Consider the following 20349-nt stretch of genomic DNA (forward strand, 5'->3'; position numbering starts at 1 on the left):
GAATGAGGGAGAAAAATGAAGAGATACCCGATGCAACAGGCATTTAAAAGCTCCCTTTAGATGAATAATGCATGTTTTTTTTGGCTGTTTTCCCTCCGACAGCCCTGTCTTGGTCTTTCATTAACACACACTGACACACTGCTTCTCATCCTCTTCTTCCTCCAGGTGGATGCCTTAAACCATGAGTGTCCCGGGACCTCATTCGAGGCAAGCCAAGTGAGTGTTGCCCACATTCCTGCTTCCCCTCATGTGTTTACCTTTCTGCGTGTTAGCCGAGTTGCTGTCACACCAGAGAATCACTAACCCAGTATGCAGAAGGTGGTGTGGGTCAGGGACCTCGGGCACAGAGCTGCTCTGTTGAGGATTGTTTGCTTTGCCTGGGTTCCTGGCACTTTCCACCCTCTATGTCCCACACCCCCACCTCTCCCTTTTCCACTCTCTCTCTCTCTCTCTCTCTCTCTCTCTCTCTCTCTCTCTCTCTCTCTCTCTCTCTCTCTCTCTCCCTCTCCCCCTCCCCCTGGCTGGTCCATATGCTCAGAATCTCAGGCTAATCTCATCCAGTGCTGGCCAGTCTGCTCTCCGTATATATCGCTGACCGCATGCCTCTGTATGTTTTGTGGGCTCGCGTTCTTGAGAAGTGACAGTGTGGGAGGTTCAGAGGGTTTGTGACATCCTAGAGGTTGCAGGGGTGAAGATGAAGAGCATGCAGCGTAATCCCGTCTCCTCTCATTGTCATTGCAGTGGAGTGGCCAGATCGGACAGCAAACTCAGCGCCAAGGCCCTCTACGGTAAGTGACTGCATGGACGGAGTATTTTACTTTTGGGCTCTCTGCAAGACTTAACATGCCCCTCTCATGTAATTATATCTGTGCTTATACCCTTGGAATGAGCCACCACAGACTGTGTCCAGCTTGTAATGCAGGAAGTTTTACAGTCTTGCTTGTCGAGGAATAGTTTTATGAAGCCTTGCTCACTGTTACTCATTGCTAATTGTATTATTCTGTATTTGCTTGGGGCGGGAATAACAGAGTCACTCCTGATACGATACTGACACAAAACGTTGCCCACGATAACAATGGCACCAAGATGCAGTGATTCAGGGATATTTGATACATTAGACAAAATACCACTAAAAGGTAAAACTGCATTGTGATGTCAAAGTCCAAAAAAGTGCATAGTGTCATAGCCAGGGTCGGGATGGTTACTTTAAAAATGTATTCCGATAAAGTTACAGATTACCTGTTAAAAAATGTCAGTAACATAATCCAAGTCTGACAATTGATAAAGTTATGTAACTTCCTTTACTTTTGGATTACCTCAATACCAAACATAAGCAAATAAAGACAAAAGAAAATGATCAATAAGATTACTTTTATGTAATCTTGATATGTAGCGTGTCTTCTATAAGAAAACACACTTACCTGGCTTCACTCAAGAATAGTGTGATGGTGTGCGAGACTCCTGAAGTGTTGTCATGTGTGCACAGGTGCCTGGTTGCAGACTTATTCATCATCCTTCATTTTAAAATGGTAATCCTATGTTTTACTGAAAGTACCAGTAATCTAATCTAATCTAATCTAACCTAACCTAATCTAATCTTGTTACATGTATTCCACTGCTCCCCAAATCTGTTCAAAGCTTAATGCCTGACCACAGCATTTTTTGCACCAGTGATGATACAATGTAAAGGTCCTTATTGGGAAGATATATTATTGTGTTGATATTTTGTCTTACCTGTAATATTCACCCTAGTTTAATCTAAATGTTCCCTGTGTTGCCAAAACCTGATTCACCTTCAATTATTAAAAACTATTGCAATCTGTGACAGTTTAATTCCTTGCAATAAACAAAGCTTCAGTAGTTTATTTTGTGTCAGTCCCACATACACCGTCCTGCTGCTGTAAATACTCTCTAGTGCACCAAATATGTATCAATCCGCAGCTGAATACAGTCGTGGCGTTTGCAAAAAACCATGTTAACCAGCTGTTTTTGTTCTTTTTTTAAAGATTTATTGTTATTATTATTGGCTTTATTGTTATTTTTGTACATCGGCAAATCACAAACGGAAGACCTTTCTACCTTCTAACTGTAAATCATCAAGGTGTGTGGTTCAGAAGTGTAATTGACTCAAACCATTTGCTAGTCAAATGTCAGGAAATCCAGCACTCTCTCTCTCTGTCGCATGTTCCTGCTGCCTCACAGCCTCGCTGACCTATCACAGTCCTCTACCCAGAACACACACACACGCACAGTGATAAGAGGGGGCCAAGGTCCTGCTGAGGGGCCCGCCGTGCTCCGGCTGCTCACACCTCTGTCAGACACTGAGGGACGTGGGAGGGAGGCTGGGTCCCTGAAGGGAACATAAGTTTTTCATCTCTGTGCCGTGCCCGCTTGGCATGCTGGGGTTTGTTGTCTGTAACCACATTGTGTTGTCTGACTTTCAGCCTTTTGTGCATTCTTTGAACTCAAGGATGTGTTCGTGGTATTTCAGGGCTCCTTTTATATCTGCGCACATTGTCAGGCTGCACCATTGATCTGGCATGACTGTGGTTAAAACTCAGGGAACACTGTGATGTGACATTTTATTCTCGCTGTGGCATACTTGGGCTTGGGTGTGTGTTTGCTACTGAAATGTGCTGTGTTACATTAGCAGGGAGTGCAGGGCGTGCCTGTTTTTAATGTGCGGTTGGAACAGGGTGGGGATGCCCACGTCTTGCAGGTGAATAAAAGGCGCATTGAAAGAGGAGAGGAAGAGGCGGGCTCTCGCTCACCTCTGGTCCTCCCCGCGCTGCCTCAGACATGAGCTCACTGGTCTGTACCGGCACCTCCTTCCTCTCTGCCAACATAGGGCAACATTGTACAGTACAGATAGAAACCTACACCCAGGTACAACCTACTCTCATGCATCGCTGCACTGTTCCAAATTTAGAAAGTGCCTCAAATGACAGACGATGACAGTGTCGCGGGATGCAAGATGTTCCTGAACCATCTGACCGTGCACCTCGTTGTCTGTGAAATATTTTGGTGTCACAAGTCATCCAAGTATCCACAGGACGCACCCACTCCCTTGATCTCTGTGAAATATCCCACCGTATGTGTGACAGGGCCGAGCTGTTTTTCATTGGCTTGTCTTGCCTTGTGCAGCAGATGGTCCGCCACTACCTTCTCAGGGCGGGATGACAGCAGCGTGACTGTCCTCCTGAACCACAGTGTCACAACAGTGGGGGAGATTTGGATAGATATGTGACTGTTGCTCGCTATGTGCTGAATAAACATATAAAGGAACAACAGCAAAAGTCCGAGCTCAATCTCCCGCATGCAAAACGGGCTGTCATTCACACAATGATGGGAAGCCGGCTGCTGATGCAAATGATGCGCAGGTCCTCCCGCCCTGATCTGTTATCAGCAGATTTGAAGTAGAGCAGAGAGGTGCCACATCAGGCTCATCACCCACTGGGCTTAGGACCGTTCAGCAGCTTTCTCGATTTTTTTCTTGGATTGTGGTTGAGGAGCATGTCTCTGACAGGTAAAATGTGTTTGGGATAAGAGTGAGTCAACAGGTGTAAATTCTCATTGAAGGACTTCAGTATCGTCCAGCGCTACCATTTTGCCTGAATGTCTATCTGTGATTCATCGTCGACTGCTTGATTTTTGTCAATCAACCATATTTACAGTGTCAGTGTCTGTTTGTCTTAAAATTGTGTGAAGTGGCTGTATTTTACAAAATAATGGCATCCGTTTGGCCTCTTTGAACCTGTGTTCATTTGTTTTAATTAAATGAGTTTGACGGTTGTGAGTCAGGCTGTGAAGTGTGGTGATGTGGACACAGTATCCAAAAGGTGAGCTGCAATTACATCATAAAAAACAAGAGATCAGGTCCTGACCTTGTACCAACATAATCACAATCGTATCATTTTGCGTTGTTTAGGAGTTTGGATGTTGTACTAAAGGATTTTATTCCTTCATTAATGAAACTAAATTAGAAGAAAGTTGGTTCAAATTTACCAGTTTCATGATATTGTGTAAAAAATCAAACAAGCATGTGACTGTCTTGATTTTGGGCTGAGTCAGGTTAAATAAAGGGCAGGTATTAGTGAGGTCGGGATGTCTGATTGATCTGGGTCATGTATTGGTTTGATGTTCTGCCAAGCCGCTATGTTTATCACCGGTTGATGACTCTGGAGAGAGGCCTGAGGATCTGCCCATCTGCCTGCTAAGTGGCTCTTATTGCAAGCTGTCGCAGCGCTGTGAATTGATTGGCATAAATGTCAGTCATTAATAAGACATGGGGCGAGCTCGACTTTCAGAACGACACCTGACGCTTGTGTTTCACCTGCGGGGAGCCAAGCAGGAAGGAATCGGCAGAGAGGAAATGGCAGGAACAGGAAAAGCACACGCTTGCGTCATTTGCTCAGTGACGGCGCCTGCATGGACATCGCTTTAGAGTCACAGCACTAAGAAACATGTTTACGTCGCACGAGTCATCACTAAGGGGATAAAGAGTCTTGACACACATTTTCTTGACACAAGTGTCCTACAAACAGCAGGGCTTTTGTTTGACACGAAACATAAAGTGCTGGGTGGGAGACAGAAAGAGACCTGATATGAGATCTGGCAGTGGAGTTGATGGGAACATGCTCTCATTTAACCGTAATTGTTACCTGCAGACTATTCACCTGGTAAATAGGTCAATGAGCACACTGGCACACTCATTTAACATCGGCCAAGTCAAAAACAGCAGTGCAGTCAACAGCACAGAGGGCAGTAAACATGCTTCAGCATTTTACTGATGTCATCCCACTATTGAACTTTATTGTTATGAGTTTGTTTTTTTTATTTGCTGTAGTGGTTTTGAGGAATTGCTATTAGGAAATGTAGCCAATCAGTATTTTATTATATCTGTGGATCAAATGGCAATACGAACGTTAGATTTTTTTCGTTTCGATTTTTACATGCAACTGTAATGTAATGTTTGTAGAGTGATTTCATAGTTCCTGGTTTGATTGTTTCACACATGAATGTGTTGTTGTGATCATATTCCAGGCTGTTGTTTTTTTACTGTTACTTCCTCTTGCGGTGATACTGGAAGATGCAGTTTTTTTTTTTCATTTGTTTGTTTATTTTTTTAAATTTTTTTTGTGTTGGCTAGTAGCCTTACATCAAGTCTGTGGTCTGTAGATTGTCAGTGTCAGTCTGTCGGATCCTCCACTGTCTGTTTTGGAGGTTGGTTGTAGATGGACTATGATGAGATTTGATCTGAAATGTACGGTATACTTTGTTTGCATTAACTGTAATATAAGTGCTCCGCCGTGTTAAATCTCACCTCAGATGTCCGACTCTCGTGACACACTGCCATCGGTTGTTAAAACCTCTCCTGTTAGATTTATGTATACGTAATAACAGTTTTTATAGCAGCTCTGTCGAAGCGCACCTGTGATTTTGTCTCGCCAATAAAATCCTCTTTTCACCGTGTAGTCTCGCATTAAGTCCACTACAGTGTTCTGTTAACCAATGTTAGTTTTGTCTACACTCATTGATAAGCAGCATCATGCCTGTATGCTTCAGTCTGTGATGTCAATGCACCCTTGTCCGTCTACAGAAACTGTTAACCATTACGTTTACATTTATCTTTTCATGCCTTAATCTTTAAAAGGTTAAGTGCAACAGCAATAGCACTGAATAAGATTATAACGTGAGAGCTTTTTAATGGGTGTACTCTGTTTAGCAGCTCAGACTTCAACTTTATGGTTTTTGATTCACTGATGCAATTGTCATCATGTTTTTGTTTAGCTGCTCTGTAACTGCAGGGTGTGTTAAAAAGCTACCCTAGAAGAAGAAGTTTAACCATATTGACTTCAGAGTTGATGGATAAGTTGATGTTGTGTAGCCAGTCATAATTACATATAAAGCTTCGCTTCACTTAAAGATGTATTTTGACCTCACTTTGATGTTCGACCCTCGCTGTGCAGAATGATGTTTGTGCAGTTTGGGTCTGAGAGGAAGTGAGGAGGCATTCATACAAGTTACTCATTCATACTTTTTTATTTTATAATTTTTTATTTCAACTCTTTGGAGGCCAGTATTAAAAAAGAGTTGAAACCTCGCTCAGGAGTGATCTCAGCAGCATTTCAACCTGACAATTTATTATACTGTGCCACAAACGAGGAAGGGGTGGTGCTGTCGAGAAGTGGCGTCATTGATCTTTGACTCCTCAGTAAATCTGTGCCTCTGATTGGTGTCCCGGATAGAGTGAGGTTTAAAGCCAGTCTGACCGTCTCACTGTTACGTGAGAGAGGGCATATCTGGTCACACAGACACTTTGATATGAGATTTAATGATTAACTTCTCAGAATGGTCCTTTTCCTGTTTATTTGCCCACTGGACGGACACTTTTGGGCACAGAATTATGCTAAAATATGAAAACTCTCAAGTAGTATTTGACTACTAATGCATTTCTTGTGGAGGTTTTATTGCGCTACTGTAAATCATATTGACAAAAACACTGTCGTGTGTCAACAGTTGCCCGACATACACAGGTTACGTGCCCTCGCCACTTCCTTATTGCTCCGCTGGTTTTCTCAGCTCTCACATTAGTGTTTTGTTTCATCGGTCTTCATCTGGTCGCTCTGCTCACACATGCAACATGTGGACCTCAGGTCTGTGTCACCGCTCGTTGTTTACATAGTGGGATATACAGTAAGATCCCAGGCAGGAGGTGCTGATTTTCTTTTACTTTCTCCCTTTTGATATCGCTGTTTTCTCATCTACAGAACAGAGGAAAAAGTACTCCAACTCCAATTACATCATGCATGAGACGTCACAGTATCATGTCGAGGTAAGACCCGCTCTGTTTATGTTTCTCAGAAAAAAGCATGTTTTGATAATAGTTGTGATTTTCAGCCTGTAAGTTTTTAGAAATAAGCAAAGTAATGTATCAAAACTGAATGAATGAATCACGAGGTTAAAAGTCATTGTAGTAAGTTAATATTTAATCATTTCCTTTTATAGAAAACCTCACAAGTGGACACTTGCACTTTCCCATGCATTGCACCGTACCTTCATTTTGTATTATTAAGTATTGTTTACATTTTCATATAATTTACTGTATTGTTGTTTTGTTGTTGCTGATGCATTTGATACATGTTCAAATGCCTTGGTGAATATCTGACTGGATATTACATTAAATGAACTTAGAAATAGAATGGATAGTGAATTTTAAAATGTATATAAAAACATGGAATTAGGATTTAAAATGGGACATTCTGGTAACTTAGTTTTAAACCCCATAACCATTACGTCTTCAGTTTGAAGGACCTTTGATCAGAGTCTCTCCTCTCTGACACACTGTAAACACAAAAGGCTTTTAAAAAAATCTGAAACGAAGATCTACAAATTTTAGGAATTTGAATTTTAATAGGTCACTGAAACTGAAGTAAAAAAAAAAAAAAAAAAACAAGATTAAAGTAAAACTTTCTATAGAGGTTATTGTGTGTTGTTCTGTTTCCCAGATATAAAAGCCGACATTCTGGCTAATCTCTCAATTACATCTCATTTACGGGAACTCGGTCATAACAGAGCAATCAGGCCTCTGATTGCAGCAGTGGGGAGTTGATTTAGGGAGGTGGGAACGTGCTTCATATCAGGGATGGTGGTGTTATTGAACCATGTCCCGGGTCCGCGCAGGTAGGATTTATGTGACTGCCTCCCCATTATCACACGTGGGCAGGTAATCACAGATACCTGCCACGTTGGCAGCAGTTGCATGCAGAGCTGTGGAAGTTTTGATGTCATGTTATTCACAGCTAACAAACACTCAGAAATACAGATTTTAGCAGGTAAAAACTGTGCATAAGAAAACAGGCCTGAATGTACAGTTACAGTCAAAGGAATAGTTCAGGATTTATGATGAGACGTAGAAGATGGATACCAGTGTTATTTTTGTATGTTGAACAAGAAGCTGTAGCCAGCAGCCAGTTAACTTAGCTTGGCATCCAGACTGTAAACAGGGAGAAACAACTGGCTTGGCTCCGTCCAAAGGTAACAAGATATGCAACACCTCTGAAGCTAAAAACTCTGTGGTTTTATAGGGAGTTGTCCAAATGTTCTTGGCAACCATAGACTGTGTAAATCATGGACGCAGTCTCCATGACATCACCCACACTTTCATCAGGAGCCACTGAGAAGCTCAGGTGACTCAAGACGTCACCATCTTGGTAGCAGTATGTAGCTGCACACCACTAATCCAAAAATTGGCGAGAAAGAGGTGGTGCGTGGGTGGAGCTGAGGCGAGCTGAATGAAGCTTGGTGGCTGACACACAGCTTAACAGCTAGCATCTAACGCTCACTTGAATTTGACTCTCCTTTAATTATGCTTAATTGTAATAATGATTCATTGTTCTTCCCCCCATATAGTTTTCATGAACATGGAAATCAGCTGTAGAGACCAAAACTATTTATTTATTATCAGTCTGTAAATGTGTTTATGTCTGCAGTAAAGTTGGGCCAGACAGTTTTTGACACTTTTTCTGTTGGCTAATGTTTCTGCTTGTTGGCGACTGTCCGAGTCATAGTTGCTGATTTTACACCTGTAGTTCGGCATGGATTAAACAAACAAGATATTATTTGGTGATTAGTGAGACTTAGGGTTGATGGCAACTGAAGTCAGATTTGGTGTGTGTGTGTGCGAACCCTTTAGTCACTCATAAATGTTGTCCTTCATTTACCAACTCCCTGTTTTCTCCTCAGCATCTCTCCACGTTCATCATGGACAAGACAGAGTCCATTACCACAGTGGACGATGCCATCAAGAAATTGGTCCTTCTGGACACAAAAGACAAAATCTGGACCCAGGAGATGCTCCTGCAGGTCACCGACAAGGCGGTCAGGCTGTTGGACTGTGACACACAGGTAACGAAAAAGATGTCACGTTAACTTGACATCTTGTCTTATATTATCTCACTGAGGAGTCATTCTGCTCAGATACGTCTTTAACCAGTCGTCTGTTGTGCTCCTGCAGGAGGAGTTGGAGAACTTCCCTCTCTCCACCATCCACATGAGTCAGACGGTGCTCAACCAGACACGCTATCCCTCCGTGCTGCTGCTGGTGTGTCAGGACAAGGAGCAACACAAACCCGACATCCACTTCTTCCACTGTGACGAGGTGGAGGTGAGTCTCAGTTTGAATGTTACAGGCTCAGTTTGCCTCCCTCATTATCTGCGCATGATTGGCTGGCATTGTGTATGGCGTCATTCATAAATCCAAGCATCTGTTGTTGGAACGCCAGGTCAGGTTTCAGTGCTGCTGGTGGCAGCGTGCCTCTGTGTATCCGTTTACATTTTTGGCAGCCTTTTTCAGATATTTGCTCAAGGGAGGATCTATAATACTATAACTTAGTGTAAAACCCTCTTTATAATTCTGAATCATTGCTGGTCAGTTTTAAGAATGATGATCTAGTTTACCTTTGGCTTTATTGAAATAATATAAATTAATGTGGGGTCAAAAAGATGTGGTTTTGAGAAAAGCTTAATTTTTTTTGTGATAAGTGTATTTAATTTAAACATATTTTAGCTGTATGTATATATGTACCAAGCGATAGGTCAGATAATTGTAGTATTTATTTTCACTCTTAGTGAGCATGCGTCACAGAATGCATCACAAGTTAATACATACAAACAAATAGACAAACTACACACAAATAAATAAGTTATTAAATAACAACACACAACTACCTTGTGCAATTATAGTTATTTGTATATACTTATTTGTGTATTTGTGTATTACAATGATGAGTGCAAGTATCCTGTGCAATTGCCCTTCTTGATCATATTTGTATTTGAAAGGTGAATAGTGTGAATATAGTCTTTATTATTAGTGCTAGTATATAACTTTGTGTATTTTGGTTTGCTTTTATCTTGATTCAATATGTTCTTTTAGACATTTCTCAATCACTGTTGCAAGCTGCTGTAACAAGTGAATTTCTTCATCTTATCTTATCTTATCTTATCTTATCTTATCTTATCTTATCTTATCTTATTAATGCAAGGTGTGTTCGCTTAACGTAACAGCAACAGGAAAGGCTTGATAAGAGTGCTCCTAATTCTTAGAGCAACCATACATGAACTGACTATAAGCTATTCCAGTGCCTTTGGTTGTAGACTTGAAAATAGCAAAACTAACTGCATCCCAACTTAAATAGAATCTAATCAATCACTCGGTCCAGTTGAGTAGAATCCATCATGAGGTAAATGTTATTGTCAGCATTCGGTTAATATTGTCATTGAATCTCGAGTGAAAGACAAAGTCAGAAACGTTTTGTGTTCCGTGTCTCTCCTCTCTCTCTCCAGGCAGAGATGGTTCATGCAGATATAGATAGTGCCATTGGAGACAACAAGCATGGGAAGAAAATGAGGCTTCAGACACTGAAGTGAGAACACACACACACACACACACACACACACACACACACACACACACACACACACACACACACACACACGCCCTCGCCATGGTTTATCTTGCTCTGTGGGTGTTGTTCCTACGACACCATAATTAGTGTTGCTCCAGGACCATTACTGCTGTTGAAAAAACAGCAAAGTCCACAGAGGGAGTGAGTCATGTGTGTTGAATAGATGAAACGAAACACTTGAACCCAGGAGGCTGGATTCGATTTCCCATGCGATAGTCAGTCTTGACTTTTTGCAGTATTTGACTTCATTTGCCTTAGTTGATTTTTTTTGTCTTCTGTTGCCTGTTGCATGTTGGTCAGGTTCAGTCAATAAAATACTTTGTTAGGTTTACCTTAACCCAGATCATTTAAATAGACCAGAGTTAACATTACTTTAGAAAAGCTGACTTCTCCCACTAGCATTCTCTTCTTGGTCACAAATCTACAACATCTCAAAGATGTAGTTGGTCAATTGCAAGGATGCTCCAGAAGCAACATTAATTATGATGCTGTAGAAAACACCCTAATGAATATTGTGATGACACTGACCTTTTAATAGTAGTTGATAGTTAATAGTTGCTGAAAGTTTTGTTGCCTCTTCATCTTCCTCCAGGGTGAATCAGGAGAAAATGAAGCGTCACAGAGAAACAATCCTCCCTCCATCGGCCCCTAAAGGCCCCTCGCCAGCTGGGAGGGGACGAGTGGCAGCCCCAAACACAATAGGTGAGAATACACAAACTGCACATGCACACGATTAAAAAGCGCTCTTTAATCTTTACCTCTGTTTAATCACATGGGTGTATTTGTATCTGGATGCAGATAGACGAGCCTCCGGACAAAATGACGGAGAGTCACATGAAAAGCTGGCCCAGCGCATTGAGAAGGATGTGGTGAGCGTTTTTTTTGGGGTTTTTTTTCTAGCGATGCCATCACCATGTCATTATATGACACAGCTCCTTTCACTGTCTCATAATGGCATATTCTTCATGCTAAACCCCAGGATTTGTCTTCCCCAGCAAATCCTCAACTGTGCCCTGGATGACATCGAGATCTTTGTGGCGCGGCTGCAAAAGGCCGCAGAGGCCTTTTCTCAGCTCAGCAATCGCAACAAGAGTAAGAAGAATAAGAAGAAAGGACCAGCAGGTCTGTCTCCCTTTCTTCTGATGTGGTGGACGAATGCAGTGACAATATGTTCATATTGCTCACATCGACATGTTTGTGTCTTTTTGTGTCCTGTGACCCCGGGACTCTCATCCAGGGGTGCATGTGTGGTACTGGTAGCCAGTTTGGGGTTCTGTTAAGTAACACAGTGCTCATTACTCATGTGTCATAACTGATGTAATATTATTACTTCTTATTCACTTCTAAAGAGTGCTGATCTGGTGTATTAATGTCATGTCACACCCACAGAAATGTTGATTTGTCTGATCTTTACAGTTCTATCATTTTGTTTTTGCCTTGACAGAGATAAAACTGAGTAATTGTGCAAAGAGATGCTGATTGTTAGTGTCAAAACAATCCTAATATTTACAGGGACTGAAACCAAAAGTTAATTAACTGAAAGTGTAATAGCAGTTACTTCCCTTAGTAAGTACTGTGCAAAGTAACAATATTACTGTAACATGTTGCTGAGTAATGTTTTACGGTCCAACACTGGCTGTGTTGTGATGCTGTGTTTTTATTTATACACACGTTTCCTGTGCAGACGACCTGCACATGTAACATACATGTTGATGTGCCTGTGTCAGAGGCAAACACACATACAGCAAGTGTTTTGATTCCATGCATGTAGTTGGTTATAACCATGTAAAAGTAACACGAATGTGTGTTGTCACTGACTACAGAGACGTAAGTGATGTCTAGAGAATCAGTTTCTCAACCTCGATCTGAATCTGTCTGGATCCCATGAGGGGACTCTTCTTGTTAGACAGATGTATAAAGGTTTTGTTACTATATTTCTAAAAATTAAGCAGTTCTCAAATGCCAAACACTTTTATATAATTGGAAACCTCAAAACCACTGAAAATACAATTTAAAGTATTATTATACTCCAATGCATTATTTGAATTTGAGTAGTTCGAGTTGAGAAACTGTGATGTCGCACATCTGTCGCTGACCTGCTCTCTGGCCAAGGTGAGCTTCTCATCTGTAGAGCTGTTTGCTTACCTTTATGTTCACTGGAGATGTGTAAGTCAATTGATAGACTGATTATCAGCCCGGACAATTATTGGGACCGATGTTCAGCATTTGTGCAATTATCAGTATCTCTTGGAGGTTTTTGTGTCTGATTTCCAATTTAATACATTAATTTAAAAATGTACCACACTGTAAATTGTACGTTGACCCCATTTTTAAAAGGTCAGGAAACCAATCTTCTCAGAAGTACCAAGTAGACTACATTACATTTAACTAAAAAGTTTTAACAACTGAAACATATTAATCGGCTAACCGCCTCAAAATGTACTTGAGTACAGTACTTGAGTGAATTGTAGATAGTTGTATTCCATCAGTGGTTATTTCAGGTGTAAATTCTGAAACTAAGATTTTTATTCTTACTTCAGCTGTATATCAGTTCCAAATGTCCGTCTCCTGTATTACTTATAATTGCTATCAGGCAAGAGCACATTGGTCAATCCACAGCATAAATTGAGAGCTTTACTAGAGATGGAAAAACAACATTTAAGTCCGTGAACCCTGGCCAGAGAGTGAAACCCGTGTCCGGTCTGGTCAGTCGGCTGGTAACTCTGGAGTCCGCATGTGGTCATTGTTGCTCTGCTTGTTTACAGAGGGCATGCTGACCCTGCGAGCCAAGCCCCCCTCCGAAGGAGAGTTCCTTGACAGCCTGCAGAAACTGAAGCTGGCCTTCAACCTCTTGGTGAGATATCACAGCTCCTTAACCTCCCCTCGTTCATCCGCCGCCCTTCATCACCTTCTCACCATGTATCTGTCTCTGCTCCCCCTGCAGGCCAAACTGAAGAAACATATACAGAATCCAAGCGCGTCTGAGCTGGTTCATTTCCTCTTCGGCCCGCTGGAGCTGGTAAGAGCTGTGAATCAGACAGGTCGATACATATGAAGGCTGACATCCCGTCATCCTCAACAACTGGTGGTTAAGGGTATAAATAAGTTCTCCACGTCTGACAAAAAAATGCCCTGAGCTTGTTTAAATGCAAAGGCTGAAACAGTTTAGAGTTTGCATTGTCACCATCAGACGTTTGTTTGTATTTTTTAATGGCACCACACCCACTCAGCCTCTGCTAAACTCTCACCCGACTGGAGCGACGTGGCTTTCAGCTCTGACTCAGGTGCGGCCACAATTACATAAGGTTGGTTTCCAAAGCCGCAGTGTTGAGCCACTCCTTCGATACTGCTGGATACAAACACTAAGCTGTGATTAGTGCCCTGTGCTGATATTGTGCGCAGACCTCTGGACACTTTGGATTTGCTTGATAAGGTGGAGATAAAGATATAGAGCGGGGTGCTCGTGCTTATTAGCTGCTCAACAGTCAGTCTCAACACACAGCAGCTTCCATGTTTATCCTGTTTTAAGTTGCTTGAAAATGCAAAATGAATCCACATTTTACTGGATTTAAAATGGGTTTCTGATGCAGTTAACAGCTAATATTTTATTAAGGATACCACTGTTGTTTTCTGCTGTTTATTTATTCTTTGGTGAATATAAGGGCTAGGTATCAAAGCTTCATATTACTAATGGAGTGGCCAAAGTGTGTCAAGAGTATAGAAAAACTTATAAGTATTGAAAATTAATGCTGAATGTTGAGTCATATCTTTTGTCTTGTTCACTTATTCCTTAATCGTATATTTCCTGATTCAAATAAAAAGTGAGTAAGCATGCTGATTTTAAGTTCCTGAGCCACAGCTTGTGTTTGTAGAAAAACATGTAATATATTGTTGACATTTCAGTGAGATATAAAGACAGTTTTCCTTGTTCCATATAATATTTAGTATTTATTGAAATGTTATTTTTTCCAGTGTAGGTAATATTGTCATGTGAAAATATGTCACTGGTGTATGTAAAAAATAAAATGGCATAAAATAAACCATCAAATTTAAAAACTTTAGAAACAACAAAATAAAAATGGAAAGAACAGAAAACCTTTTACATGCTGGAGGAGAAGTAGACAGAAGTATACACTTATTTAATCCTTTCCCTGTTGACCGTTAACCTTGTGAATGCGTCCACAGGTGCTGCAGAGCTGTGGAAGTCCTGAACTGGTGCGTTCAGTAATCTCCCCTCACCTCTCCAGAGACGCTGTGGACTTCCTGCGGGGACACCTCAGCCCTAAAGAGATGACCATCTTCGAGCTGCTGGGGGACGGATGGACCAAACCCAGGTACATAAATGTCTGCTCTTATAAAGCGCTTTTGTCCAGAGTGCTTCACAGTTTGACACAGACACAATCAGCTACCATGTAGGGTGCTGCTTGAACATTGTGAGCAGCGACAGGAGGGCATTATTACTGCCTGTACAGATGTGTCGCTTAAAGGTCACCTTTTTGACTGTGCCTCCACTTCCTCCTGCAGAGCAGAGTGGCCCAGGGATCAGTGCGCTCCTCCTTATTACCCAAAATTTCGTAACGGCTGGGAGCCACCGGCAGAGCTCTTTAGGACGGCTCCGTGGGAAACAGAAGGCCTCAACACGGGGCCATTGGCGAGTCCCATCAGCCCTGATTACAGGAAACACTCTGCTGAGGACGTAAGGGTTTCTTTTTTGTTTGTCATCATCTCTAAATATACTGATCATCACAGTCAAACTCCAGAAAACTGTAACAATCTCTCTGTTTTTGCAGTTTTACGGAACTCATTCCTCGAGCTCTTCAAATGGGTAAGTAATGGAGTCTCTCACACACTCTTCTGTGCCTTTAAACGCAAAAACAAACTGCCATGAGAGCTTAACGTGTGTCTTAACAGGTCTTACAACGGGATGCCCCCCTCCCGCAAATATGCCAAAATTCGCTACCACTTTGTAGCAAGGAATGCCAACGAGCTGTCAGTGTTGCAGGATGAAATCCTTGAGGTAAAAACCATTGAAGCAGAGACTGACACATAGCTGAAGCCAAATGTGCTGTGGAGTAACATGCGAGTAACTTGCAGGTGATCGAGGACGACAAACAGTGGTGGAAACTACGGAATCGCAGCGGACAGGCCGGCTACGTCCCGTTCAACATCCTGGACGTGGTGAAGATAGAGGAGCCAGAGGGCGTCTTCAGCCAGGTGACCTGCTGTGCTCTACATTCAGCCCATTAACATCACATTCTTTCAAGACTTCTCTGAGTGTTTGGTTAAAAACTCAAGTCACACTCGGTATATCGGAGCCTTTTGTGTAGCCGTGTATTTTTAGCTTTCCCACAGGCAATGCGATGTCAAGTTTCATTTCAGAAGGTGTTGCAGACTTTGCAGCAGTGTTAAGAAACCAGTTTATGTGCTGACTGTGTACTCGGTAGGACAGAACGCAATTTAGATGAGGCAAGGGCGCAAATCTCTGTAGAGTTAATGGAGGTATGTGGTGGCGTACTGGGCCCGTGGGGAAATGTGGCGACTATTATCGGAGAGAGCGCCCCGCTTCCTACGTTACTTTGTACTGTTTATAACGTTGATTACTGAAGGAAGGTCAGCTCAATTGATGTGAATTATTAACCCTATGCTTCTGACAGTCTTTCAAGTGGACAGAGTGTTACACCAAACTCCATTCTAAAAACATCTGTTTTATAGGAGGGCTGTATTTTTCACAGTCAAAACTGTAGTTACACAATCACTCAGACTCCTTTATGTTTCACTTCGATCTACAGGCGCATTCAGCTCGCATTTAATGTACTCACTAACATCAATACTGTGATTAAGTGTTTGACACAGGCATTGAGCGGCTGGGTCCCACAGTTTACCATTTACATCCACTCCGCTGATAGCCTGAAGATCTCTTGCTGTGCTGCACCTCGCATTTCTCAGGGATTAAAGACAATTGTAAAGTGGGTTACTTTTGAACTAATTGACGTGCAAAATGCAGAAAAAGCTACTTTCAGGCATGGTGCCACTAGCTTATTTCTGTTTGGTGCCAGCACTATTACAGCGCTTGTTTTCCCCCAAAAAGAGGACGTATGAACGCTCTGCAACGGTTCTGAATGCTGAGCAGGACACATAGAGGCGACATAAACAAAAACCTGTAAAAGTGTTGTAATTATGTGTTTAAAAGTGGATTCAGCATCTAATAGATAAATAACAAATACATATTTTCTCTTACACAAGTTGTTTAAAGATAATTTCTTCTGTACCCACCAGGATCTGCGTCCACGGCTTCAGGACATGTTGTGTTTTGAATAGATTTTATGTCAGCGTTATGTTCTGCAGTCGTCTGTGTCGTCTCACTTTCACTCACTTCGCCTGCAGTCATAATCCTTATCTCAGCTGCACAAGCTCAGGCCTGACCTCAGGCAGGAGGTCAGGATGAATTTTGGGAAATGTGGGCAATCTTTAACTAAAGACAGCTCAAGGTCTCCTATCACTGCTTGTGGATGCATTTGTATTGCAGCCGGGAATTGTCTCTTCCGGGTTTGAAGTACAAAATATGATTAGGACACAAGGAGATAACACATTGTGTGAATCATGGAGATAAGGAGGCAACACAGATAAAAGCTCATTAATTACTGTTAATGGGTTTTTCCTTTTTGGAAGAACATTTGCAGTCGTATCAACTGAGCAGGGGTCCGAGAGAGTTTTGTCTGCAAACTCTCCACACTTGTGACCCTACAGCATACGTTCATACACACACACACTGAAAGCCTTCCGTCGCAATGACACACACTGCAAGCATTCACACTGCATGCAGGTTCACCAACAACCTGCAGCAGCTCCTGCATGTGGTTGTTCTTCCTGGAGAGAAATACTTTCACACACATATTTTGCTTTTGGCTCCCGGGCAAAAACATAGAGTGAGGTGAAAGACAAAACCTGTTTTTAGAATAATACTGGCTGCTGTTGCTTTATCATGAACTGTGTGTTTGTGTGTGTGTCTGTGTGTGTGCAGCACGGTTACAGGACGTCACCTCCTGGTACTCTGAGCCCTGGAGACAGCTTCAACAAGGGCAGACCCAAAGACAAGAGTGAGTGGACGCAAACACGTAAACAAAGTCAGATTTAGGATTTTTTAAAATAAGCAGCTCTCACAGGTTTATCTGACGTCTGGTGTTTCTGCGCTGCAGTGATGGATGAGGTCAACAATGAGTTATTGATGATGATCACCGCAAACAAAGCCCAGCCACCCAGGAAGATCCGCGTGGAGCGATCAGCCGGCAGCAACGTACCGCTCACCTTCGACTCAAACGCAGAGCAGGTGACCACATGGCTCACTGCGAAAGGTTTCTCGAAACCGTAAGTCGCCCATGACGCTCATCGACCCACCACATAAAAATGCCTCCCCACGCCCCCTATGTCCTGACTGAAATGTTAGATAGTATTATATTTGTCATAAATTGTATTCTTTCAGTGTGGAAGTGCTTAGAATGTTTAATGGCTGTTGCTGTTTCTGAAAATGTGAGCAACTTCTGAACGCAGAGCTTTCAGAAAATTTCCACTTCAGAGGTTGTGAATACCACAAGAGGAAGGTGTTCATATGGACTCTGTCTTGTGAACACAGTAAACATGACCCCATTTGAAGGCGGTATAATAACATCAAGTTAGTAAGCTGACGTGCAGGTTACCAGGACATTGGAGCAGACACACCCCAAAGAAGTCTTTATTAAATCAATTGATTACACTTGTACTTTTCCTGCTATTGCATGTCAAAATGACACAAGACAACCTTTTTTGGATCTACAGCGTCAGTGTACTTTGGAAATAAAGTAAAATTATGAAGTACAACATATACATAACAATGAGTAAATGAGTTGTCTGTCTGTGTCGTGTGCAGGACGGTTGAATGTTTGGGGATCCTGACCGGAGCTCAGCTGTTCTCCCTCAACAAGGAAGAACTGAAGGCGGTGTGTGGAGACGAAGGCAGCCGTGTGTACTGTCAGGTCACCGTGCAGAAAGGACAGCTGGAGGTCCGTCACACACTGACACTCGCACTTACGTGCAACCTGCTCACACACCAGTTACAAACCCGGCTGCTTCATTCATGGTCTGACAAAAAAAGAGAAGCTAAAAGCAACCAAAGAACAGAAGAATCTGTAAAAAACAAACATAAATAGATCTGAAAAGTAAGCACAGCTGTCAACTTTCAGTCTCGCAGCGTGTTAGGACAAGTCGTCACACTCAGGTATGTACTGTGGAGGCCTGTGTCAGCTGTCAGACTGTAAGTGAGTCACACTCAAATAATTAATACAGGTGCAGTCAATAAGTGGGCGTGTACACAGTCTAATCAGGACTATTCAACAATTTAACAACCTGCCACATGGATGATGATATCATCAAGTTATGTAGAATATGTTCATGACAAGATGCACTTTTGTGCATGTTTTGAAGATGCACACTCTCCTGGTTTTCTCTTTGCCTTAATGATCACACATCTGAGGGAACATTTCCCCACATTGCTTCCATATATTTCTCTCCATGTGCAGACTCGTGCTAAAGTATGGGGGCGTTATAGTGTAATGCAAGTCATACACACTTTTCGGAGTACATTTATATTGATTATACAGTGTGAGTCTGTGAGCTCTGACAGCTGACAGGATCATTTACAGTCTACTCCTCTGCTTTAAATGCTCTGAAAAAGACTTTTGAAGTACTTTTAATTTTTTTTTAACATCTTTGTTCAATGAGTCATGCTCTTTGATGTAAAGGACCTTGAAGTCTGTTAAGATAAGACAAGCAGCACTCTTTAACCAGTCAGTTGCCGATTTTGCAATTTTATGTCTTAACAATGCAGTTATCGTCCTTAATGAGTCCTTTCTTCAATCAGGGCCGCAGACTTTGTCATGGGTGAATCTCTCAAAGAAGAAAGAAAAGCTTTTATAACTTTAAAAACTAAAGATAAATCTTGGTGTATCTCTCTTACAGAAGAGCAGCGGAGACTCTGAGCTGCAGGAGATCATGAAGCGGAGGCAGGAGAGGATCGAATCCGGCAGCAAAGACTGAACCAGCGCGAAACCACCCAGGCACGTTGGGTCTGATCACCGCTCTTAAAATTAATCCAAAGTCGTACATACTGACATGTTGTATACATTTTTAATTGTATATTTATTTTGTATCACCCAATGTGTATGCATTCAAGTGTTTTTTTCTTATCTAATTATGTCGTCTTTGTTTTCATTGTCTCATCAGATTTTGTTGCTGTTTGCAAAGAGGAACATACAGTATAGATCTATGTACAGTTTTGTGTGTGTGTGTGTGCGTGCGCGCGCATGTGAAAGCATGTAACGTACGAACAGGTGTGGTCGACGTTTATGCTCATTGTCAATACTGCAGCTGTTTACTGAATGATTTGGTGAATAAGCAGATATTAGTCATTGCTTATCTAAATTTGTGCCAGAATGTTTGGACACATTTTCTGATATACAGCCAATTATTTCCACATTACTGTTTACAGGTTTACTGAATAAGAAAACTCTCTCTGTGTTAAGTCGTCCTAGCAGGCATCAGAAGTCGTCTCATTCTGGTCGGTAACTGGTTGATTTGCATCTCGCACCCAAAAAATTAAACTCTCAATAATCCTGCATGTAGATATTGTCCGGTAACGGTGAGCTGCTGTCATTGAATGTGTTTTTTATGCAGCATGATGTTTTGACATTTCGACCTGCAGACAAACGGGAACACTAATGGAATACATGAGATTATGTGTCGTGAACAATTACTAAATGAAGATTTCCGAGAACATTCAACGGGGGTTGTAAATATGATGGGACATACTGTTAAAAAAAGAATATAATTAAAAAAATAATAAACTCACTGA

The 20349-nt window shown here is 41.9% G+C and overlaps 1 protein-coding gene across 2 annotated transcripts; it reads left to right on the forward strand.

The window, feature by feature from the left end:
- Positions 1 to 679: 679 nt before the first annotated feature.
- eps8l2 (EPS8 like 2) lies at positions 680 to 20345 on the forward strand. Of its 2 annotated transcripts, none has more exons than XM_037105903.1 (19): positions 680 to 788; positions 6771 to 6835; positions 8746 to 8907; positions 9017 to 9166; positions 10345 to 10424; positions 11059 to 11168; positions 11265 to 11335; positions 11462 to 11588; positions 13232 to 13320; positions 13411 to 13485; positions 14652 to 14800; positions 14991 to 15162; positions 15257 to 15291; positions 15378 to 15483; positions 15561 to 15680; positions 17488 to 17563; positions 17663 to 17831; positions 18370 to 18502; positions 19458 to 20345. In XM_037105903.1, exons 1-19 carry the CDS (start codon positions 695 to 697, stop codon positions 19533 to 19535), a joined length of 2061 nt encoding a protein of 686 aa, XP_036961798.1. In that variant the 5' UTR covers positions 680 to 694; the 3' UTR covers positions 19536 to 20345. The 2 variants fall into 2 exon arrangements, with proteins under 2 accessions (XP_036961798.1, XP_036961799.1); XM_037105904.1 differs by lacking the exon at positions 680 to 788 and adding an exon at positions 6509 to 6656.
- Positions 20346 to 20349: the final 4 nt, after the last annotated feature.

Source organism: Acanthopagrus latus, chromosome 8 (assembly GCF_904848185.1).
Source record: "Acanthopagrus latus isolate v.2019 chromosome 8, fAcaLat1.1, whole genome shotgun sequence".
Taxonomy (NCBI): Eukaryota; Metazoa; Chordata; class Actinopteri; order Spariformes; family Sparidae; genus Acanthopagrus; species Acanthopagrus latus.

Bases quoted from the DNA above. Each gene is read 5' to 3' on its own strand.
- eps8l2 (XM_037105903.1), top strand. From the start codon at position 695: ATGAAGAGCATGCAGCGTAATCCCGTCTCCTCTCATTGTCATTGCAGT. The intron at 9,167-10,344 runs GTGAGTCTCAGT...CTCTCTCTCCAG, and splicing joins TCCACTGTGACGAGGTGGAG to GCAGAGATGGTTCATGCAGA. The intron at 17,564-17,662 runs GTGAGTGGACGC...TCTGCGCTGCAG, and splicing joins GGGCAGACCCAAAGACAAGA to TGATGGATGAGGTCAACAAT.